This window comes from Periophthalmus magnuspinnatus, chromosome 4 (assembly GCF_009829125.3).
Source record: "Periophthalmus magnuspinnatus isolate fPerMag1 chromosome 4, fPerMag1.2.pri, whole genome shotgun sequence".
NCBI classification, from domain to species: domain Eukaryota; kingdom Metazoa; phylum Chordata; class Actinopteri; order Gobiiformes; family Gobiidae; genus Periophthalmus; species Periophthalmus magnuspinnatus.
In genome coordinates, this window is record NC_047129.1 from 28,412,279 (window position 1) to 28,437,828 (window position 25,550).

Genomic DNA, 25,550 nt, shown 5'->3' on the forward strand with positions numbered 1-25,550 from the left:
AGACTAGGACTAAACCAGGACCTGTAGGTACATGTCCACTCTCTACTCACACCCAGACCAACCAGGACTAAACTGAACTCAAACAAAACAGAGTGTAAATCCACCCTTTGTTTTCTACAGACTGTATATTAGATTATATTCATAAAACAGTTGTAGTTATTCTGGTATTAAGGCACTGGTTCTGTAGAGTCCATGTCCTACTCACACTTTGAATCTTGCAAATCTATTTTATGTTAAATAGAGTGAGTAGCAGAATCATATGCAAACTAACATGGCTGTTCATATTTCCCTAAAACTCACACTACTTGTGTGTTATTGTGTGATGTGTTGCCATGTTTGTACAATATTAAAATTTCAAATATCTCTTTGTGCTAGCAGCGGACACAGTATGCAAACTTATTGAAAGGACATTCCATTATAGCTGTATCACTTATTAGTTCAGAACATTTTAAATAAATATACAGTGGTTATTTTTAAACACAATCACACCGACCTACCATACCAACAATAGCTTTTATGGGTAAGTGGCAACGGGGCTGCATGGCTTTGGAATTGTGATTTTTCTTATGGTACTACAATAAAGATAAAAACACTCCTCTTTTAGTAATAGAATGTAATTTTCATATAGTGCTTTCTTTATATTTATAATTTTCATATAGTACTTTATTTATATGTGTATTTTTCATATAGTACTTTCTTTATATTCATTATTTTCATATAGTACTTTCTTTATATTACCATCTTATATTGGTTATGATAAACCTCAAAATCATATTAAAACTCATAAGAGTGTCCAGTATTATATTTAGTATCGATCTGATTTTCAATACTTTTGGCAACCCAAGTTCTGAGAATAATTTTCACATGTGTTGGCTATTTTTGTTGTGCTGTACAGAATTCACAAGAAACTCTCAGAGCACAAAGGGTACTATAGGGTCACTTCCTTGCATCTTCTTTGGTAATGAAGCAAAAATGACTCTAAAACCGTCTTGTTTTTCTTAGCTCAAAGGCAAAATTCCCAACTGATTGTGAGAAGGAGTCATCTGGGGTTAACGGCAGATTGATATATGTGGTTCACTGAAATGAGTTCTACACATTTATCAATCGGGAAAGCTCTCACTGAAAGTGATCAGGAAAAGGCAGAACGTCATGATGAATAGTTGAATCTGATTTATGAATAAGCCAAAAAATTAACCTTTTGTTGCATCCAGTTGAGAAAAAATCACAGACATCTTCCCTGTCCACAAATGCACAAAGCACAAAAATCTGTATTTTTGCTAAATTAGGCTGAAGTACATCTGTTGGTGTTTGTTTTGGTTCATTTGGGCGCTTCGCTTCTGTGATTGGTCCCCCACTGCTGGGCAAATGTAAACCTTATAGCGAGAGTATCTCAAGATGGATTGTTGTGAGTTTGTGAATTCACAAAACCTGCGAGAATCCATCTTGCTGTGCAATCCATCTTGCTGTGTGTATTCATCAGAAACCTAATATAGAAAGTCACATGCGTACTTACGCACATTTTATAAATTGTTGACTTACATTACTTGGTTAAGTGTCTCTTTTGTGCGTGTCTGTGTGAATGTGTTTGTCTGGTAAGTGGAGCCTTTTAACCCTGTCTAAGGTCTGTATACATGTGAACTAAGGCAGGTTTAACAAATAACAGTGTAAAAACAGCTCTGTGCTGCTATTTCTGTCGACACTTGAAAAAAAGAGTCGTGTCTGTGCTAAAAAATACTGCTTGCAAAATTGTACTTAAATAAGTACTTCCTACTACATAGAACCACAGTATGACACTCTTTAGCTAACAGAAAAACATGTAATTGAAAAACATTACTGTGCCTTCTCCTGCTGCCCCAGCGGCACTGAAGGATGGGTCAAGTGCAGAGGGCAAATTTTCCCACGTGTTAACCTTAACCTTAGCGGAGTGGCTATTGTTTGTCATACTCATATATACCTGTAAATATATGTTTCACCTGCCCTTCTGCAGACTGGGTGGAGTTCAGCCCATACGAGATCGGGATGGCCAAGTATGGCACCTTCATGACCCCGGATCTGTTTGGGAGCAAGTTTTTCATGGGAACTGTTGTGAAGAAATACGCTGAGAACCCTCTGCACTTTCTGATGGGTGAGAGCCTTGTTTTCATGTTCAACAGTTAAGGGCACCGTGTCCACTTGTGTACCTCCGGTCTGACTGTGTGTTGTCACAAGGACAGGTGTGTGGGGCAGCGCCTTCTCTATCCTGTTCAACCGCGTGATAGGGGTCAAGGACACCACCGGGGGCAGTACCATGGAGGAAGAACTCGGTAAGGCTGATTTTTTGCATTTGTTTGTGCAAATGCCCCAGTATAGATATATTGTACAAGCAGCTCTTGAGGTCAAAAGAAGTCTGCTGTGTGCTGTCTGCCTCTAATTAAAACACATTTTATTGTCTGATAAGGAAGTGTGCGTGAGCTCTGGTCTCTGAGAGTTATAAAGTGTTTTACATCTGTTTTTCACCTTTTTAAGGCTGTAAAAATCAGGTACAGCGCCTTTAAGAGATTTAGACATCACACTCCATTAGGTTTTAAACAGGACAATGCAAACATGATGGGAACTTTATGAAAGGAGCGCACCAATGGTATTTCTGCTTGTCTATGTTTATGTCTTTAAACAATATGTACCTTTTATTACTTCTGTCACTTATTTCAATTTTAGGAAGCGCTAATTTCACTATTTGACCGAGATAAAGCACATGAATTGAATACACCATATAGTTGTATTTTAATGTAGTTTAACTGTACATTGCTCTCATATTTTGCAGTGTAACGTCCACTAAATCAACAGTGTTTACATATATATATATTTGTATAATACTGAGACAGCAAAACCTTTAGAGTTTCCTCAGTCATGCCTGACTTTTAAGATTAGTCATCAGAAAACAAATGTGTATATTTATATATTGACAATTTCTGTTCCCCTTTTCACTGTACACTGTTTGCATATTTTAACATATTTTAACAAACCTTATTCCCATAACACACAGAGGTTATTGTGGTTTTCCTAATACGTCTATTACTGTAAGTACTGTCAACACACTATCAGATTAAATATTGTCAGGTGGGTAGTACTCAGTTACATTTACTGAGGTATATTTACTTGAGTAACTTAAATGAGAAATTGTAATTTTTTTCTAACACCATAATTTCACTTCTACTTGAGTAGTGTGTTTTTATTGAAGTAACTGTACTCTTACTTGAGTAAAAGCTCTGTGAGTAAGTCTGGAAGTGACAAAAGCTTTATGTTGACAATATTAAATTAGTTGAACATTTGTGTTTTTTCCATCTCCCCTCCAGATATAACGTCTTTCTCGTCATGTTTTGTGTCTATCCTTAAATGTGTTGTCCGTCCATTCACATTAACTTCAAATTATAAATCAGATGTTATGTACTTGAGTAGAACTTTCTCGGACCATTACTTCGTACTTTTATTTGAGTAATATTATTTTGAAGTAGCAGTACTCTTATTTGAGCAAAATTTGTACTACTACTCTACTGTACCCACCTATGACTGTAACCACAACAGAAGTAACTGATCTTGTAGCTGTTGTGGTTAAATCTTTAAATCACTGCTCAAATATTTATTGTTTGGTTGCTATGTGTAACCTCATATTTTCTTCATTGAGAAAATCCCTCTAGACTCCGCCCTCTGCACACAGCCGATATGCCTTTATTGTTATGCGTTCTTTGTGTAATGATCATTGTCACTATAGTATTTATGTTTAAAAATAGCTCGGCTGAACTTATCCCATCAGATCTGACTTTGCGTGAAAAGGATCCTCTCACAGATCATCGGATGTTTGTTTTCTCGCACTTGACCTTTTTCCATTCAGACAAGCTCAGTTACAATTGCTAAATGTGTCCGCCTTATGCAAGAATGTTTTACGTTTCTTATATTGACACTAACACTATGGTTTAGCAAAGTTTGGTTTATTTCTGTATTAACTTATAGTGTTTATGACAAAGTTTCTTGGTAATACAAGGTCATCTAATGCCAATTAAAATCACATAATAAGATGACAGAATATGCTTTTGTATGCTACAGTAACAATTAGTTATATAGTCACAATATTAATCTAAAACAATTTTAAAAAGAGTATTATGTAAAATTTACTTTTTGGAGATTTTGACCATGTTATCGACTGTATTCAGCCCCGCCACTTTTGACATAAATGTGACTAAAATGCCACTTCTGATTAAGTACTTATTTGCTCTCAAGATCGGCAGCCCCATGCAAAACAATACAACGCAAATGACAGTGACGGCGCACATGGGAACTACTAGAATAAGTTGAATAATGTTGTTCCCTCATCAAAAACCTGCCTGAACAGGTTTCAGATATCATTCATGCATGTTTGAGTAATCTTGTGATCTCTCCTCCTGTTCAAACCCTCCTTATGATTCTGCCCAATTCTCAACACACATTTACATAACACTTCCTCTCGCACTGTTTTTTGATAAATATACAATAGCATGAGACAAAAACAATACAGTACAACTTCACAAACCTGATGCGATGTGGAGTTGTTTCTTAATGGAATGCAAACTTGCCTCTTTTCAGTACATCTGTAAGTGTCTTGTTGCTGGACCGTGTTAATACCCCCTCCTATGGATAGCTATTTCCTGGTATGGAGCAGTGGGTTTTCTTATTTCTTAGGCTTCATGAACTTGCCATATTAATGTTATGCCTTAAAGTCCTTTCAGCTGCCAACAATCACATCTTTGGGGTTGAATAATGGCTCCACTTTCTGAAGTTAATGTGAAAAAATAATTTATCTTTTGTTTATGTATACTGACCATAGACTGTAAGTATAAATGGACGTAGCTAACCTGCTAGCCGTCGTGTTCCAAATAGTAAGTGAGCATGGGCGCGCTACCGGCTCCATCGACCCTGCCTCCAATTCACTTTGTACTGAAAAACTGTCGCCCCTCTTTCCATAACTGCTGCTGTTAGACTCGTCATTTTGCTCTTAAAATGTTTGTACTATCCCTCTCTACATGATCCTGGTGTTTTTATTGCGCTATTTTGTTAGTAAATCAAGATATGAACATTAATAACAGACAAATCAAGCGTCTTCTTTCACCATGGTCGCTCCCACAGGTTTGATTGACAGCGTTGCTAAGCGGGAAGGGCCGTTACCTTCAACAGCCTCGCTCCAGACTGGCTCTTTGGTTGCTATGATACTCACAGCTGGAATTTCAAATATCGATGATACTGACAGAGAAGACGCTACTCTTTGTGGTAGTTTTGTTTTCGTGTGGACAGGCCCAGAGATATTAACCATAAACCAGGTCAACAAATCTGCAGTCTGACAGTTGAACAGCAAATCCCACCATAGATTCTGGCCCGTCTCCAGCCTAGATTAAACTATAGGGTTTCTAGAACATTGTAATGTCACCTGAACACGCCTGTTTGATGTGTGTCTTTGTGATCATGTTACAGAGCAGATCAAACCTCAGCACATCGTGGGAGAGGACAGCCTGGACAATGATGATGAGCCGCGGAAAGGTGAGATCCTATCTGCATTTAAAGATACAGGCGCTAAAATGTGGTTTAGCAGGTCCGAATACCATTTAAGTAAGTTATATTTCCACTCTGATGCAAGAAAATACAGAAAGAGTTTGGCAAATTTGGACTTATTCATCAAAAGGCTTGTGTTGTAAGTTCAGGGATATTCATATAACACATTGTAAATTATTATTTCTTGCACTTTCAAAATGATTTAAAGGGGAAGTGAACAGTAAATCAATCTTTTTTGGTGTGTTAATGGCATTATCAACTCCTCCCAGTCATTTTTTTGGCAACTTTTGGTGCAAACTGGGTACATTTTTAAGTTAAAGTGTGTGCTGCCTTCAGTGGCTTCTGCAATTTCCAGTAGTTGGTGACATCACAAAAGACTGCACTTATTATAGCCAGGTGTGTCTGATTACAATCATCTGGCTGCAGGGGTGGAGTTTGAAGTGAGGCTCCATGTTAGACCAATCGCACTGTTCCTATACACCAAGACGGCACGAGAGAAATCAGCTCATCAAAAACATCTGGTGACATGTGACAGGTCTAGGATCCGTCGCTCTCTTGTCTCCATGAGAATGTTTGCCTGGAATATTCCACAGTATGGCAATAAATAAATCTAACTTGCTTTTCATTGACCTGTAACTTGGCCTAGTGCTCGTCCCCATAGTGAAAGGTAAGTTTAATGCCATGCTGTGAACATTTCAGGCGAAACAACAATATCTCCATGGAGACAAGGATCCCACTGACACTCCACCTTTAATGCTCATGGAGTTGTTAACAGTGTGTACTACTACTTTTTAAACTTGTATCTCAAATATAACTACATTTTTAGCGTGCATATAAACATAGCCTCTGCCGTCACACTCATATTTACTTTATTGTGAGTTAAATTCTCCGTAAACATGTTTTTGCTGCAGCTGGATCAGAGAACCCGGAGGCGGACGAGGAGTACCACCGCACAGCACAAGCCAGCTGGGTCCAGAGAATGTTCACATCTTTCGTCAGCGACTCGGCTCTGTTCAACACGAGAGAGGGACGAGCGGGGAAGGTATGAGCAAATACAGCTGATCGAATTTTACAATTTCCAGAAACATTTAGACAGTTGTAGACATAAACATGCAAAAACTATCCCACTGTTGGCCATCACTGTGTATTAGAAGAAAAAAGCACTTCACATGGCAATTTATCTGTAAGAGACTACTTCAAAAACTTCCAGGATTTAATACCAGATCACATGACTGCACAAGCCTAAGGACTAACTGCACCAAAACTGAGATGTAAAAAAGGGCTTCAGTCACAAAAATGGAATACAGACCAATGAAAAGCAAAACTGGATACTTTGGTGACACGATCGCGATGTAATAATCTGGTAACAAACTTTTATACACACACCTGCACCTGTTTTAGATGGGCTTATCTACTTGTTTGTTTTGTATAAATAAAGATAAAGAAAGAAGAAAGAAAAGATTTAGTCATGGGTGTTTTTAACTGAGAGGTCTACTGCCAATTTCCTGTCAGTAAAATCATGTAGCTTGGAGGTACATGACTATTTTTTCGTATTAAATGCCAATGATTACAAGTACGTATTGCTTGGGATCAGGAAATTAATATTGAAATCCATGTTACGACAAAATGGGAGGAGGCCCCGGGGATGACCCAGGACACGCTGGAGGGATTGTGCCTCGGGATCCCCTTGGAAGAGCTGGAGGAAGTGTGTGTGCAGAGGGAAGACTGGGCATCCCTGCTCCGACTGCTGCCTTCACGTTCCGGTCCCAGATAAAGCAGCACAATTTGGATAGATGGATAGAATATTGTAGAATATTGACTATTTTTGTGTTAAATGGCAATGTCTCTGTTGGTTATGCTCAGGAAATAAATATTGACATCCATTTTAATTAGTTTTTAATAGGACAAAGTAATAAAATATGAAGAAAATATGGAGAAAAAAAGATATATTGTTTTTGCCATATCACAAGCCCCAGTATCACAGCTCATTGACTGACCTGTTCCTCTCTCTGCAGGTTCATAACTTCATGTTGGGGTTAAACTTGACCCCCAGCATTCCCTATAATCTACAATACACCTGTGAGGTCCCCACACCTGATGATGAAGTGGACGCTGTTACAGGTGAAGAACAACATAGTATAACAAAGGATAAAATGTACAATAATTATCTACATATGTTTAAGTTTATAGTCTAAATACCCAAAAAACAATATGTCCTTTGTCTAACTGAAACTACTTTTACTCCCAAACGCCTGCCCCATATCACCACTTTTCTCTGCACCTTTGTTTTGTTTTCAGACCCAGACGAGTTCGACCGCATTAACGAGCCTCTGGATGTGAAGAGTAAGAAGATCCATGTGGTGGACAGCGGTTTGACCTATAACCTCCCATACCCCCTCATCCTGAGACCACAGCGCACCGTCGACCTCATCATCTCCTTCGACTTCTCTGCACGACCCAGTGACTCCAGCCCCCCATTTAAAGTCAGTGTCAAGTCCTATTCGTTACCATTATGAGTAGTATGTTATGATTTTGGTTGAGTTTGAGATTTAGTTGTTTCTACGTGTCTTGGGTCTTTTTAATGGAGAGGTCCACAGCTCATCTCCTGCCATTAAAAGCATGTGTCAGTTGTCATAGCAATAATGTAATTCAGATCTAAATATCATATCTTTTGAATGGAGAAAAGAACAGGACTAAACCTAATCTATATCATGACTAAACTGCAATACGTTTAGTAGTAGTTTATGAATCTCAAATTAGGATGTTTTTAGGGCAACTAAACAACCGAAAAAAGTAAACAATATAGTTTAGTGATTGTCCAGTGATCTGAAGGTTGGCGGTTCAAATCCCGCTCTTGACAGAAGCATCATTGGTTGAGCTGACAGATCTATTCAGCCACAGGTTGGTGACGTGATTCCAGCTCCGAAAGATGAATGTTGTTCATTCAATGATAACTTTAAATCAAACTATTTTTAAAAATTGTATCATTTATGTTTCAGCAAAATTAATTGATTATCATGTCCTGAACAATACATTTGTGATCATCTGCAAAAATACCTAACTTCAACAATATTTTAGGCACTTTACAAATGTCATTCAAATAAAAAAATGAATATTTTTGGGCCCAAAACAGAACCTTGGGAAATTCCGCATAATAATAGTAATTTCTACATATTTAAGTCTATTGTTTGAGCAGCTTTTTAACCAGCTTTTCACCATTTCTCTGATCCCATAACAGTCACACTTCTGTAAAAGTAAATTATGGTCAATAGTATCGAATGCTTGACATAGATTGATAAATATACCAATTGTATTTTGTTTGCTGTCAACTGCTGATACATTTTTTATAAAATCCATCACTGTTAGAGATGTAGATCTATTATTACATAATCCATTCTGCGACACATAATATTCTATATTTTTCTAGAAAACGATCCAATTGTTGAGCAAACTATTTTTCCAGTATTTTCGAAAATGTATCTAATAAATGAAATCGGTTTATAGTTAGTTACTTGTTGCTTATCACCAACTTTATAGATTAGGAGCACTTTAGCCAGCTTTATTTTCTCAGGAAATGTTTCTGTTCCAAAAGAACTGTTGCAGAAATAAGTTAATGGCTGAACTGTGCACTGATCACTGACATATCGATATTGTTACAATCTGTAGATCTCTTTCTTTTACATTTTCAGACCACCTCTAATATGTCACTTTCACACAAGGGCCCATAAAACATAGAACTTTGATTCACGTCAATAACAAGTTTCCCATCAGCAACATGGGTTTGATGCATTTGATTTGCTGAGTTTGTCCCACATTAACAGAAAAGGTATTAAATTTATTAAGAATTTCATTTACATTGTCAGTTACTTTTCATAATTTTTCATTATTTATGTTAATGAATGTTAGGGATTAGGCTGATCAATCCTCTCCTTAATTATAGTCCAAGTTACCTTGATATTTGTTTTAAACTTTTCCAATAATATGCTATAATAATTCGGCTTCTGTTCTCTTATAATTAGTAGTTAGTCTATTTCTATACTGTTTGTACTTTTCTTCATTTTCCTTGGTGAGATATTTTATACATTCCAGTCATGATTACCTTGAAGGTGGAAAAGCACTATGTAAATACAGAACCATTTACCATTTTAAAAACGCCTAAATTATTTCATCTGAAGATATCATTAAAAGCAATATGTGTTTCAGGAGCTGTTACTGGCTGAAAAATGGGCACGAATGAACAAGCTCCCTTTCCCAAAGATTGACCCGAAGGTGTTCGACCGCGAGGGACTAAAAGAATGTTACGTCTTCAAACCACGAAAAGGAGAGAAGAACTGCCCCACCGTGATCCATTTTGTCCTGGTCAACATCAACTTCAGGACGTACAAGGCGCCTGGTAAATATCCACACGTGCTCATGCGTAACTATGGAAACTATGCCACGAAACCAAAATTGCTGGTTTCAGATGACGTCACAACATTCCATGGGTTTTTGCCATTTAACGTCACGCACGATGATTACTTTTTCAGCTATATCAATAAATGATAGCTGACGGTAGATAGTGTGCTCATTTTCTTGCAACAGTGGAGAGATTTGGTTTGTCACGTAGTAACATTTGAGCTGTACAGGATTGAGTAACTGTAATGGATTTATATTGGTTCATTCTGCTGGGTATGTGTTGCAGCTCATGCTTTTTAATGGTACTGCATATTTTTAAAAAGTTTGCTTGGATTATCTTGGTTTTTCGTTTAGTTAAGTTCATCAATCGGTCGATGGAGTCTTAGTCAATGATGTTATTTCGATCATAAGGATTTATATGGGACAACAGCAGAAAGGAGAAGTTAGTGAGTGAGTTATCTGACTTTGCAAGATTTTGTTTTGTAAAAAAGCCAGTTCAACCCATGATTTAAGTTTAAACAACACCATGTTTGTAAGTACTTTTTTCTGTACAAGTAGTTGAAAGTGCAGCTGTAGTGTGAGCCTAGTCAGATACATAGAGCTACACAATAGCTGAGAGATTTTGCCACGCCCCGTTTTTAGTCGACTGATCGATCGCCAGTACATGTCTTTAGTCGACCAAGAATTTAATGTGTTGACTACAGCCGCACTTGCTTTATTGTTATTGGACCAACAGCATAAAGTCGTTTCTATATTCTCATTTATTGCAATATTTCTCTGGTGCAGTAGATTGTGCTTCAAAATGTGCTATCGTGACAGGCCTACAATCTGTGTTTTATCTAAACACTTCTCTGTGGCTTTTCCTGAACAGATGCAGTTACTAATCTAACAACTGAAAGCTCAAAATCACCTAAAACTGATTTACATAATGCTGGTAATGTGTCAGTTGTTGCATGTTTCCTTTGGGGTTTACATTTGTTTAGATTTGCAACTAGGACCAATATGGTGGTAGGTGAAAAAAATGATACGCCAACGATTGTTAAAGGTGCGTTACGTAATTTTTCTGGTAGAAGGTCGGTCATCTGCTTTGCCTGGAATATTCCACAGTATAATATAGACTTGTCTACTTTTCATTTGTTCAATTACAGGTTTTATTGTCAAAATATTTGGTTTGATGAGTCACCTGCTCATCTCCGTGGAAACTGCTAAACTTTATTTCGTTCTGGGGAAATTCCAGGCAAAACAGGCAAAACAATGACGATCCTCACGCAAAAAATATGTTGTTTTTACCCTCTAGCTAAAAACTTCCATTGTGCCCCTTTAATACAGATGGGGGACAGATATATACGTACATAAATAATGTTTAAATATAGATTTTAGTTGTGATATACTGAGTTTTAGGGGCTGGTATACTCTGAAAATACCATTTAATCAACCCATCAATTAGCATGATTAAAAATGTGCACAGTTGCCATATCAATTAATAATTTACAAGAAAATATTATATCTCTTTAATGCACAGAAGTCCTCAAAATGTCTCCTATAAACAAGAAGCTTAAACCCATGAATACAGACAACTGGCTCTGGGGCTCAATTTTCTGTTTAATTACAGATTTGTTGACCTGGTTTATAGTTAATATCTCTGTAATTAGTGGGACTATCCACATGAAACAAAATCTGGCACAAAGTTCAGCATCTTCTCTGATGATGAAATTATTATTATTTCAAGCCCAAATATGTGATTCTTGCCATTTAAAAGAACTTTAAGTCATATGGTTTAATACTGCAAGTTTGTGGAACCAATACCTCCAAAATAATGATAAGTTTCAGCATTTGTGGATCATAGGTTTGGATATTTCTTCCAAAACCAGTGAACCTCCCATAGAGTTATACAGACATGACATCTTCAATTTATAGAAAACGTAAACACAACCTATATTTCCCCCTTTACCGTAATGCACTACTTCCTGGAAACTGACGCAGCCATTTTGGGCTTTGTGCCTCTAACCTGTGGGCCCCTCGCTTATGTGACCCCAGTATAACATGCTTCAGCTGTGGTGTGGCTGGTAGAAATGAGCTAAAGCATACCTTCATGGTTAACGGCGTTTTATGGGCAGCCCCTCTGAATTACAGCCCCTTAAGGAGAAAGGAGGAACACTGGGGTTGTGTTGATGCTCTTTGCGTAAACACACCATGCATCACTGTTCAAAACCCTTCCTTGCTTTACATTCTCCAACATATACCCCGAGTTATATAAGCAAAGGTCTCTGGATTAAGCCCGTATATGGAGCTCCTGTTTGTAATTAGAGCCGTGCATTTTCCACATGACTGACGTTCCACTCTCTTTGTGCTTTAATGATGGCCTATTATTCACATGTTTGTAAGATGTAATGGACAGTGGGTGGACACAGCTTGTTTACGAACTTCAGTGACAGTTATCTTTAATATTTGGTTGTCTTTTTTTGTATTGAGTGAATGAGAAGCTATCACAAATTTGGTCTGTAAATATAAATAATATGATTTTTTTTATAATAGAATAGCCACTTTTTTTAGGCTAGTTAATTGACAGTGTGACAGTAATCATTTAGTTTATGTCTTTAACTTTGTGCCCAAATAGAAGACAAGGGCCTATGTAACGCTATGGAATATTCACTGTTTTTTGAAGAGCTGTCCAAATTTATGACAAATGTTGAACCTTATCTTTATTTCATAGGGATCTGCTCTACATGAAGTCCTTTCAATTGACAGTAATCATGTCTTTGCTGTTGAATAACGGCACCACTTTCTATTTTTGTTTCACTTTTGTTTATTTACACTGACAGAGAAGAGATGGAACTTTGAATCAGTTTTTGTTTCATGTGGATAGGCCCAGTAATTACAGAAATTATGACAATAAACCAGGTAAACATATCTGCAATCTGACAGTTAAACAGCAAATTCCACCACAGAATTGCAGTCTGTCCTCCAGCTCCATTTTAGGTATTTTTAAATGTTGTATTGTCACATCAACCTTTTACTGATAGAAAGTAACTATGAATATTGAATGTATTTGTAGGTGTTCCCAGAGAGACAGAGAAGGAGAAAGAAGCTGCTGATTTTGACATCTTCGACGACCCCGAGACGCCTTTTTCCACGTTTAACTTCCAGTACAACAACAACGCATTCACCCAACTGCACGACCTCATGGAGTTCAACACGCTCAACAACCTGGAGGTGAAGTTTTTAAAGCAGATCTATGCAAAATTGACTTTTCACAGCTTTTAGTCATTTGCTCTCTTGCAGTTGTATTTGGAGAGACTCTTGCATGTTTGAGCAATATTTAATCACTTATTTTCAAGTCGCCATTTTGCCGATCAGTCCCTGTTTTCACCTTCACTGGCGCACGTCCACTGCTCTCTACTTACCTCATTCTTCAGTTTTCTTAATCGATGATGTGCGTCGCTTTCGGCAGCATCGAGTAGCTATTTTGGTGCAAATGAAAAAAATGTGATCTGCAGCTATCCATAGGAGGCGCCGACTCTTTGTTGTGATGACGTTTACGGAGATGTCAGCTCCCATTGGGCACTGCAGTGTTCTAGCACAAAATCAGCAGACTTGTTTCTTTTATTAAGTCATTTAGGTGAATATTGTGATTTAAAATGTGCAAATTATAACATAATGATCCACGGGTGTCATAGATTATAACTATATAGCAAACACAAACCTTCTTTAAACTAATACAAGAGTTACCTGCATTTCAGAGCATGCATTTGTAAAGGTGTACAGAGTTAATCCATCTTTTCCCTATATAAATACTGTCTCCTGTGGTCATCATATTCATTATTCATTCCCACCATACTCTGCTCTGTGGTACTAAGCTACTATTACAGCCACAGCTACGTCTGCAAATCTACACCATCAGCCCCTCAAACCCCCACAAATCACTCACGCAGCCCCAACATTCATCACTTTAGGCAGTGTGGGTAATGTCTCTTGCTTAAGGACACAATAACAGCGTGATCCAAGTGGGAATCAAACCTCTGACCTGTGGGTTGGTGATGTACTCTTAACAAATAAATATGGCTGACTAAATTCATGAACAGGACTATGTTTTCCTCCACGAGTTGAACTGGATTTTTGGTTAAAATTGTATTATTTACACAGTCCTAACCAAATATGTAGTTGTTTACATTTTGTTATGTAAAGGGTTGCAGTCTTTGCAGTTTGATTATTTTAATTCAAATGCAGTATATTGTCTAGCCCTGGCGACATACATTACATACCACCGCTGACAATTTCATTCATAAGATTCGCAGATGGAGGAGTTCTATTCTTGTTGTGCAACAGTAGAATTTTGCCATTTATAAAACCTTTGGCTTCATAAATGCCCAGCTGGTGCTTGTTTGAAGGGGTGAGGTGTGTCAGTTGTGTGTGAGCGGTCAATCTAACCTTAGTCTGACTCACTTCCACTGAGTAACCATGAAAGATGATGCAGAATGTATAATATGCAGTGAGCTCATTCAAAGCTTCCTGGTTGGGTAATAATAAATAACCCTAAGTACATATTTACCTGGGGAAAAAAAGTGTATTTAAATAACAAATAATAGGTTCTGTTGAAGTTTAAAGGTACTTGGGCTAAAAATAAGATAATAGCGGTAACATGCGATCCAACTAGTTCTGGTCTAATTCTATATCTGGCCCCCCGAAACTGAGCTTTTTCTCGTCTCTAATTGGATAATCGACTTAAGAACCAACACGCGATGTGCAATTGGTGTAATTACAAATATATTTACCAGTGCATTTAAAAAAATATCTCTCTTATATAATACTAGTTTAAATGAATAAAAAGGAAAAAAAAAAATCTATAATATAGCTTCACCTGACAGCTCCACGGCTCTTTGTTGTGATGTTTGCAGCGCTGCCAGCTCCCATTGGGCAGTGCATCTAACGTGGAAGACTTCAGCAGACTTGTTTCTTTTATTAAGTCACTTTAGATGAATACTGCAATTTAAAATGTAGATATTATAACATAATGATTCACGGGTGTCATATATAACTATGTATAAGACTCTAGCACATATGTCGTCTTTAAGCTTATCAGGACTAGTATAAGACCATATGGTAGTATAAAAAAAGTGAAAATTGGTTGAAAATTACAATTGCCTAAAGTTTTTATCAGTGTAATATTTAAACCAGTATCAGGCCTATTCCTTAGAATCAAAATCGACTTGAAATGTGAGCATTGTGACAACACCAATGCAATATATAGAACCTTCAAAATATTGTATGCATCCTTGTACTGACCTGTTCTGTTTTGCTTTTTGCAGGTGATAAAGGATTGCATTAAAGACTGCATTGTGGCCCGTAAAGAAACCCCCTCGAGTGGCGGTCTCCCCTTTTCCCTCAGCGCCATCCCCAAAAAGAAGCTCGTCAAACGGGACGTCCAAAGCAAACCGTGGAATAACTTTGAAAACAACAAACAGTAGTTAAACTTTGTGATTTAGGGTCAAATTGAACTTTAGTTTTTCACATTTTTTCTGTTTTTGAAAGATGAATACCTGTGAAACTTATCTTTAAGTGGCTTATTTGCACAGCTGCTGCAAAAAACGGTTACGGACACGTTTCTGACTGGAGTTACTGCGGGACTGAGTTGTTCTCATTATTGACATTTGCTGATAATAGACTTTTATATGTCTTATACTATTTTACATTGAATTTATTTTACATTATTTTATATTGGCATGGATCTGTATAATGATTTTTTTTTTATGAGTTCTCTGGAAATTGTTGGGTTCTTCCAATGACTAAAAGTTCACCAACATTTGACATTTTTTAGCCTTAAATATTTTTTTATTGTTGTTCTCATTCCTATGACGCCGTCTGCCCGGTCTACTGTACAGATAAGAAACATAAGGGACCAAACCGTGGATATGTGGAAGTTCGATGTGTTTTTATTTAATACTTTTTAATGGGTTTATCACATATTTTTTGGAAAATAAATTAATAAATGTCACATGATTACACATTGAAATATTCGGTTTTGTGTGTGGAAATTGTAAAACAGTGCAAAAGAAAACAAACTGTGAAATATCAAAACTATGTCACTTTTTTGTTTGTCATCTGCTAATTTCCATAGAGATCTCACGTCACCGTCACCATGGAGACACGCAGGTGACGCTACAAGGCCAAGTTACAGGACAGATCTGTGGAGAGGCAGCCCCATTCCTAAAGATTTTGCATTTTTGAGAAATAAAAACAGTTGTAATTGAATAAATGCCAGATAGATAAGTTTAATATATTACTATTCGACAGAGCAATACGTTCTTTATAGAGAGGAGAGCAGAAGTTACACATTGCACCTAAAAGACCCAAGTCCTACGCAAAATCCTTTATAGATAATTTTGTATGTCTCCACTAGAGCTGTAGTTGTAAATTCTTGATTGACTAAAGACAGGAGGCGTGGCAAAAACTTAAAACTAGTCCGTATCTCCATATCTGACCCAAACCGCATTCATAAGACTACAACTGCTCCAGAGTTCATGCAAAAACAACTATTTATGTAGAAAAGAAGTACCAAGAAACTATGTATTTATATATGAATAGATTAAACTTGTGAAACATGAGTTTAATCTGCCTTTTTACATATAAATACCATATCTTTAGCAAATTCACTCTCTTCTCCTTTATGCTGTGGTTCCATATAAATCCTTATAATCTAAATTAAATCAAATACAATGACTAAAGTCCTACAGTCTTATTTGCTACATCTGGTGAGTCAGGGTATTTATTGGTTTGAACTTTTGCCCCCGTTGTTTTATTACCATACTTAATGATTTTTATGACTGAAATGTGTTTTTTGTTATCGTTAATTACATTTTTTTTTTTAAATCCTTGCGTTTTTCCCTGTGTTATTTGAGTTCATATGCAACAGTAGGACACCCATGAAAACAGTATGGGCCACCTTGATGACTGGTCCAAACATGTAATCCTTTTTAAATAACAGAGGAGGTAGTCACGAGATGATCCTACCCCGGTGGAGACCTCAAACGCTTCATGTTTACCCACCTACAGCACAGGCGCGGCCACCATTTTGGAAAACAACTGAGTCGCCATGGAAACGAACTCTCACTTTCTCCCCACGAGTGCGATAGGGCAGAGGTGCGGTCGCTGATGGTTTTACTTCAAAGCTCATTTGACAGGTTAATAATTGTTATGACTTGATGTGGTGGGATAGTAGCTGTGGTAAATATTTATTATAGTTTGACATCAGTTAAGGGGCAGTGCACGGAAAAAATGTACAAAACAAAAAGTTGGAAAATACAGGAAGAAAAAGGGAATCTCTCTGCCTATGTCATTGCCTGTCAGCGATTCCATCCAAAATGCAAAGACAAGTTCAAACCATAGACTGTCGAAAGAAGTGGACAATGGGAATGTGACGTCACCCGTAGCGTTCGATTCCGGTCAGATGAAATAACAGTTACAGGGGTGAATTTGGAGATAAGTTGCATATCAGGAATACCGACTGCAAGTATCATAGCAACCAAAGAGCCGATCCAGAGCTGTTGGAGGTAACGTCCCTTCACGCTCGCACCGCTGGTTTAGCAGGGAGCAGGCACTTAGCAACGCTGTCAATCAAACCTGTTGCTAATGCTAGCAGGAGCGACCTCTGGGAAAGAAGGCACCTGATTTGTCTGTTATTAATGTTCATATCCTGATTTACGGACACAATAGTGAAAGAAAAACACCAGGATTATGTAGAGTTGACTAATGCAAATATTTTAAGACAGCAAAAGACGAAATTTAAATCTATCAACTGGACAAATCGTTGTAGGAGTGAAGACGTTTCGCTGCTCATCCAAGCCGCTTCTTCAGTTTTGGTCAGATTACTGCTGGACACTGCCTTATATCTGTCTGAAGGGAGGGGCTAACTACACTGAAACTGTAAACATCTATTGTCTCCAGTTTCAGATGAGACTACCCTATTCAGCCCTTAACGACCCTGCTGTTGTTCTCATTGTTGTGGGTCTGAGGATAGAGTTGTAGATCGGTGAGAGATGACGTGTTAGGCCCCCAGTCCTGTTTAAGGAAGGATTGTCTTTCCTAACAAAAATAGCTTCTTTAACTCTCTTCTCAAACCATTTCTTTTCTCTGGCTAAGATCTGAACTTCACTATCTTCAAAGGAGTGATTAATGTCTTTGAGATGCAGATGTATAGCAGACTGAGGTCCTGAGCTGCTCTCACGCCGGTGTTGGTACATCCTCTTATGAAGTAGCTGTTTAGTTTCTCCAATGTCCCGCTCACTGCACTCTTCACTGAATGGAGTAGACTTCATTACTTTGTTTATGGCTCGGGGTTTTGTCCTTAGGGTGAACCAATTTTTGCCTTAAAGTGGACAAATCATTGTAAGAGTGAAAATGTTTCGCCGTTCATCCAAGCCGCTTCTTTTGCTATGGATCAGACCTGGACGACTGAGGGATTACACAGACGCCCATTTATATATCGTCTATGGTTTAAACAATGATTTAACAAAATAAAGTTGTCATTTATTTGTAGTTTTCCAATCATACTATTGCGTACAGTAATTTTGTTTAGCTTTGGCCATTACTATAGAACGTAGCAGCCATAACGTTACGGGCATCCTACTTCCTGCTGCCCGTGTCCAACCAGGAAGTAGGCTGACATTAAAAACTGCACCAAAATTAGATGAGACAAGACTCTAAGTTTAATCTTAACCAAAATCTTTAGTAAAATGTAAACTAACCTGTTATATTCCCTTTTGCAACCAACCGTTACTTCCTGTTTCTTTGTAGCTTTGTCTTTTTCCTCTCAACGTTTTTCCTCAAACTGTTACTTAACTGAAGTGAAACTATGATGAAGATTTTCCACAGATACTATCCCACCAAAACTGAAATATGTACCTCTTGAAAGTGACTGTACATAATGGTATCTATGGTATTATCTAGGGGCCTTTAGTGACAATTAAATACAGACTACTACTACTTATACTACTTATAAGCCCAAGAGCAGTGGATTTGACATAGCCTATTGTAGTAAGCAGGACTTTTTCGGACAAAGTACATCAGACTTGTCAATACGGAGCTTGTAAATTAATTAATTACAGAAAACATAAAGGGTATTCACGGGCTTCATCTGGAGAACTTTTCCTTATTCAAAAGATCTAATATTTCTGTGTAATTTGCATTTCTTAACACCGGACGATCAACAGTTAGAAATATCTTGACACCTTTGAAAAATTGTAGCTCGCAAACATAATAAAACTTAATTTAACTCAATGTAAACTACAAATCCAAATGAATATTCAGAATTAGAGGTGCACTATGTAACTTTCCTGCTTGTCTCCGTGGAGATAATAGCTCAGACTGGTGTTGTGGATGAAAACGCGATTGAATAAATGCAAGATTGATATATTTAATACTATTCTGTGGAACATTTCTGACTATGAGCGAGTGGCAAAAGCTGTTCTTGTGTTCTTTGGCAAGGCACGTCACCTGCAAGACCCAATGGCGCAGATTAGCAGCCTCACTTCCGTCAGTCTGTCTCAGGGCAGCTGTGGCTAGAATAATGCACCGTAAAGCACTTTGGGTGTCATGAAATGCTCTGTATAAATCCGGCGATTAATAACAAATGAAAATATCCATGGTGATGAGTAGAAAAAATGATACAGTGTAATTTTAAGTGATTTTAACAGGGCTGGGAATGAACTTTTTTCAACGTTTTTTTTCAACGTTTTATGCGTAATATGAGCCGACCGTGCGCTCCTCCGTATCCTATAGACAGGACTGTGTTTGCATTTGTCAGTGGAATTTCTCACTGTCCTCCTTCAGCCTGAGCGCTCACAGGAATCTGACACAACCCCTCCGGCGCTCTCATGATTCTCAGACAGTGGAAATGTACAACAATTTACAACGCACAAGGTCCTTCCATACGACTGACTGAACACGCTTAATAACCACAGAGTGAGGGCGACTCTTCTGCGCATTGTGGAAGCTTGGGGTTTGTGATTTGGATGGGGTTTCTTCGTATATGTATTTGATCAAGTCTTCAAAGAGTAAAAAATGTGTACTTATACTCACGCAATGCCATACAACCTGGAATATGACACTTTTTTTTTATTTTCTGTCATATTGTACAGAATATTTCACATAAGAAGGATGTGTTTGTATGAAATTTGAAACTGTATTGTAAAGTAAATTCAACTCATTTTAACCTAAAAGAGCACAAACAGACCTATTATGAAACGAAATATTAATAGAAGACAAAAAATTATGTCAACTGGACGAACGTTTTAGACATTTCGCTGCTCGTCCAAGCCGCTTCTGGTCAAATTACTCGTGGACACTGCTTTATATCTGTCTGAAGGTATGAGCTAACTACACTGAAACTAACACACCTGTTTGTTTACAGTTTCTGTTTGTTCACTTGGTCTGTTGAACTACTTTAAGTGTGAACTGCACCTGAGTCATGTTTTACCTCATCGTTCAGGCCCCTAATGATCTCACACCTAGGAGCATCCTGTCTATCATTATTGTTTTTTTTAGGTCTGAGGATTGAGCAAAACATCTTCACTCTAATGCTTTTCATCCAGTTGACGGAAGTAAAATTTGAATATACCGGTAGTTTTCTTATATTGATGAGCAAATGACCCTTATGTTCTAATTTTGAATATAATTGGTTCCATACATTTACCAACTCTGTTCTAGCAAAGTATTTGTTATGCTTTTCTGGAAAATTAAAGGTTTTTTGTTTGTTTTTTTCATTTTTGTATTGGAATTTCATGGCTTTTTATGACTGTTATGACTGCTGTAAAATCAGAGGTACGTATATGGAGAAAAAGGGCTTAAGTGGAACTGAGCAGTATTAACCTGCATAGAACTAACAAACATTTACTCAAACATGTATAAATGATTAGAAAAAACAGCTCCATATGTGAAACATCATATTTATGGTCTCATTTAGGTCTGTTTACCATAATGCAGCACCATATAATAAAAGCGCTCATGCATTCCACACTCTATCATCCAGTGAACCTCAAATATGCCTTTTGTGCTGCAGGAAACTAAACTAAAAATGTCCCTGGAGAAAGTTTCACCACCCACACTGAGACCTGCTTCAACACCTGCTGAAGTGCACACTCCCCACTCGAACCTACAGACGCCACTAATTATGCACCCAAGGGAGACTTTGTGGAGATGTCGGGACTCTTCTTTGGCACGGAGGGTCCTGGCACACGGCCGGGTGCAGCTGAGTGGAGCAGTGCTCAGGTTTGTTACATAAGTAAAAGTACAGATACAGAGGTAAAAAGTTACTCGAGTAAAAGTGTAAGTATCACATGAAAAAATTGACTTAAGTAAAAGTATTTAAGTACCCATTTAAAAATTGGGAAAAATATATATATATTTTTAGCCCAAAAATAAACTAATATAAAAATGTATTTTTTCATATTTTTCATTATAATGAGACAAGTAGTGGGAGCAGAGTTAACATCCAAAATGTACTGGCAGCAATATTAGATCGATTTGGTTCAAATATAGAAATAAATGTACTTTCTTCCTTTATTTGGGTTGTCCATCCATCTATCCATTTTCTTCCTCTTATCTGGGGTTGGGTCGTGGGGGCAACAGTCTGAGCAGGGACTCCCAGACTTCCCTCACCCCAGACACGTCGTCCAGCTCCTCCAGTGGGACCCCAAGACATTCAAAGGCCAGACTAGAGACATAGTCCCTTCAGCGTGTCCTGGGTCTTCCCCGGAGCCTCCTCCTGGTGGGACATGCCCAGAACACCTCCCTAGGGAGACGTCCAGGAGGCATGGACGTGTAGGAGCAGCTGCTCTACTCCGAGCTCCTCCCGTGTGACTGAGCTCCTCATTCTGTCTCTGAGGGAGCACCCGGCCACCCTGCAGAGGAAACTCATTTCGGCCGCTTGTATCCGCGATCTTGTCCTATGTCCTTATGTGGGTCGTGTTTTTACCAAACCAAGACAAAATATACATCACCTCAGAAATGTCTTTGGAGTAATAATAATGTTTTAGTTTTACATAGAAATTGACTATTTTACAAAAGTTTTCTATCGTTGTATGTCTTATTTATTCTGATCACTACAGCCACTCACTCACACATGAGATTCTTAAAAGGTGGGTAAAGTGTCTTGCCAAAGAGCACAACAGTAGTCAATACAATGATTGGAGAAGGGATCAACTTTTTGGTTTATTAACACTCATCCAATCAAAGATACATGTATATTTTTCAGGTAAACATGTAATACTAATTTACTGTTTGATTTTATAATTTTCTATTGGTTACAGGGCCCGTATTGGGCTGTTTTCAGATGTTATAATGTTGTTTCTTCATCAAAAACAGACCTGGAGTTGAGTTTCATTTCCTTCACACATGTTTAACACATAAATCCTGCATTTCTCAAGCAGAAAACACTCCGTCCCACCTTGTGATGTCATGGGGTAATACAGGAAGTGCTCCACAGTGTTTTTAAACTCCACACACCTTCACTAGAATCATTTGGATCATTTCAGCCCTGGAATTGCCTGTTTCCACTGAACTAAATATAAAAGCAGCTGTTAACATGAAAACTACTGCTTCATTCACAAGATGGAACAGAGCGTTTTGAGCTTTGGAGATGTACAGACTAATAATAAAGTGTTAGTCAAACATGTGTGAATGAAACAAAACACAACTCCAGATATGTTTGTGAGGAGGTAACAGCATTATAACATGACTTAAAGCTCACAAGTCAATTTTGAGAACTCTAGGACCTTTAAATCAACTGTTTTGTTCAGTCCTTGCACTGTAAAAAAAAAAAAATACATTGAATATTACATAGGTGTGGCAAAGTAATTACAAAAACTGGCTCCAAATCAAATATGACAATTAGCAGAAGATTTCACTCATTTAGAAGCAGTTATGTGCATAATGACTTTCCCTGCAGTGAACACAACCCGAGGACGTCTTATTGAAATCTCTCATTTGTGAGTTGCACGTAACCCTCTGGTGTGATCCTCTGCTCCCATCAGCTGAGTCAGACACAGGCGGGGCAGAGACAGGCCCAGACAATTAACAACTTAAAGACAATACGAGATGTTTAGGTCTGAGGAGGAGACGGAGGAAGGACACAAGCAGAGAGGGTAGTACTCAGTTACACCTACTCAATTACTTTGACTTGAGTAGCTTTTTAAACAAACTGTATACTTTGCAGAGCACTTTTCTAGCAGCATGTTTCAACTCCTTCACAGTAAAATTTTTATTGAGTGAAAGTTTTGGTTACTCTTCCCACTGTGAGTAAGTCTCCATGTGATAAAAGCTTTGAACATTTATACTTTTATATAGATTTAATGCATCACTTTACATTAACTTGAAATTATCAGTCAGATGTAACTTATGTACTGACTTTTTACTTTTACTTGAGCAGTACTTTTTCACTCTCACTTCAGTCATTTCTTTGGCCACTACTTTGTACTTCTACTTGAGTAATATTATTTCACCACAATCACTACATCTGATGCAATTCTTGTTTCTACCTTTAAAGTACATTTTTATACAGGTTCTATACTATAAATACTTTTACTTAAGGTTTTTCATGTGATGCTTTCACTTTATTCCAGTAATCTTTTGCCCCTGTATTTGTACTTTTACTTAAGTAACAACATTGAGTATTTCATCCACCACTAGTATCTCATTTGTTCTACATTTCTACAGGATGTTTTATTTATATCGTGCATTGGAGGGAAGCATAATGGATAAAATGTGTTTTTTGAGAGATTTTGTAGAACCTGTAAAAGTACAAGGCATCAATATAAAAAGTTATACATCGCCAGTGGTAGAAGTACTCAGTTTTGTTACTATAAGTCTCTCCAGAGTAAAAGTCACACCACCCAAAAAATGCATAATAATGAAGAAAAAAACCCCACATTTTTGGGGTAAATTTATTTTACAAAACCCGAAACCAAGAACAGGCATTTTATCTTTAAAGGGAAGTTAAAATAAAAACAATAAAATAGACAACAGGCTGAACATAACATTTATATTTATTCAGCTACATGAAGCAGAGACAGAACTGAGTAAGTGTCTGGTGTGTTAACGTGAGACATTAACAGTTAATCAGATAAACTAAAGCACTCAAGACAACTCAATCCTTTCACTCACTTCTAAACAACTCCTCCAACTCCGGAGGTAGAAAAAGTGCTGCTTCCTCTTCTGCGTGGCATCAGACTCTGACACAATACAATTTTCTTTTAGGGGGTATTTTTGTTCAGTCTTTTCCCAGATGTGGCAATAATGAAGATGTGAAGTTATATATTTTAATCATCTCACGTATAAGTCGCATCTGAGTATAAGTCGCACCCCTGGCCAAACTGAAAAGACGTGCAAATTACAGTCTGGAAAATAAAGTAAGTCCAAGTACAGTGTAGTGATTTTGATACAGATTTATGCAGATTTTTGTTCAATAGAATCAAATCAATAGTTTTTTCCTGCTGTTTTTATTTGCTTATTTTAGTTTGCTCCTCAACTTTTTCAGCAGGTTTCAAACAATAATAAAAAATACTTTTACTTTTCCTGTTCAAAAATGTAGTGAAGTAGAAAGTAGACACCTGCTCTCAGATGTAGTAAAGTAAAAGTATCTACTGTACTTAAAAATGTACTCAAGCATGCATTTGTACACATTACATCTGTGCTTTACTTAAGTGCAGTACTTTACTACCGGTACTTTTACCTCATTACATTCCTTCACGGTATATTGCAAAGATTTATAACATTTCTTTAGGACGTCGTGTTTCATATAGGCTCAGACTTCACTTACAGTAAAGGAGTGTCTTTTCATTTATTGTATCCCGTAAATTATCCTCAGATTTGAAGAGTGACCGTCTGCCTGTCTGTGAATGTGATATAGACCAAATATGCAGAGTCTATATGTCTGTGTGTAGGAGGATCAGGAGGCCGGCAAACAGGGACACAATGTTATCCTTTCATTCCCAACGGCACTGAGTCGGAAATCTGAACTCAAAGATCCGGAAATTATACATTCCAGTTATAAAACATGTTTGAGGTGCAGTGTGGAGATGTTACAGTTTTGCCTTGAAGATTCCCTAGTATCAACAGACGTAGCTTTCTGCATAAAGACCATGCTGAGTTACAGGTCAGATCTGTGGAGAGGCAAACCCGCTCAATGAAAGAGTGCATGTTTTTCAAGGTAAAAAAAACACAATGCTCTACTGTGGAAAATCCTAAGCGAAATCCTTTACCAGAAAAGTTACACGGTGCAACTTTAATATGCCTCATTTTTAGTCAAGCTTCCCGGAAAAAAGGAATTTTGACGTTAGTTACAGTAATCTTGGCAATTTTGTTTTTCTGTTTTCCATAGTTTCTGTAACTGGAAAAAAATCCTACTGTCCAGGGCCTGACTCAGCTCTGCGGCACTTTTTTGTAGTTAGACCTTAAGTGTAAAATGTCTGGAAAGATTGTTGGCGCTTCCTTTGCTGAGAAAGTGACGCAGCTCGGGCCCATACGTCACACGGGACGACGGAGGGAAACACATGCATGCAGACCACCCACTTGTAAGAGATGCATGAGGTGAAACACGGACTATTAGG

At 37.7% G+C, this 25,550-nt stretch overlaps 1 protein-coding gene across 1 annotated transcript in view; it reads left to right on the top strand.

Moving 5' to 3' along the window:
* Positions 1–16,180, top strand: part of LOC117370210 (cytosolic phospholipase A2-like) — a 29,470-nt gene extending 13,290 nt beyond the window's left edge. The window contains exons 11-19 of the mRNA XM_033965598.2: positions 1,988–2,125; positions 2,214–2,303; positions 5,479–5,544; positions 6,468–6,598; positions 7,572–7,677; positions 7,855–8,039; positions 9,760–9,949; positions 13,007–13,164; positions 15,258–16,180. Coding sequence (XP_033821489.1) covers positions 1,988–2,125; positions 2,214–2,303; positions 5,479–5,544; positions 6,468–6,598; positions 7,572–7,677; positions 7,855–8,039; positions 9,760–9,949; positions 13,007–13,164; positions 15,258–15,416 — 1,223 coding nt within the window. The 3' untranslated portion in view covers positions 15,417–16,180. The remainder of the gene's footprint in view (positions 1–1,987; positions 2,126–2,213; positions 2,304–5,478; positions 5,545–6,467; positions 6,599–7,571; positions 7,678–7,854; positions 8,040–9,759; positions 9,950–13,006; positions 13,165–15,257) is intronic.
* Positions 16,181–25,550: the final 9,370 nt, after the last annotated feature.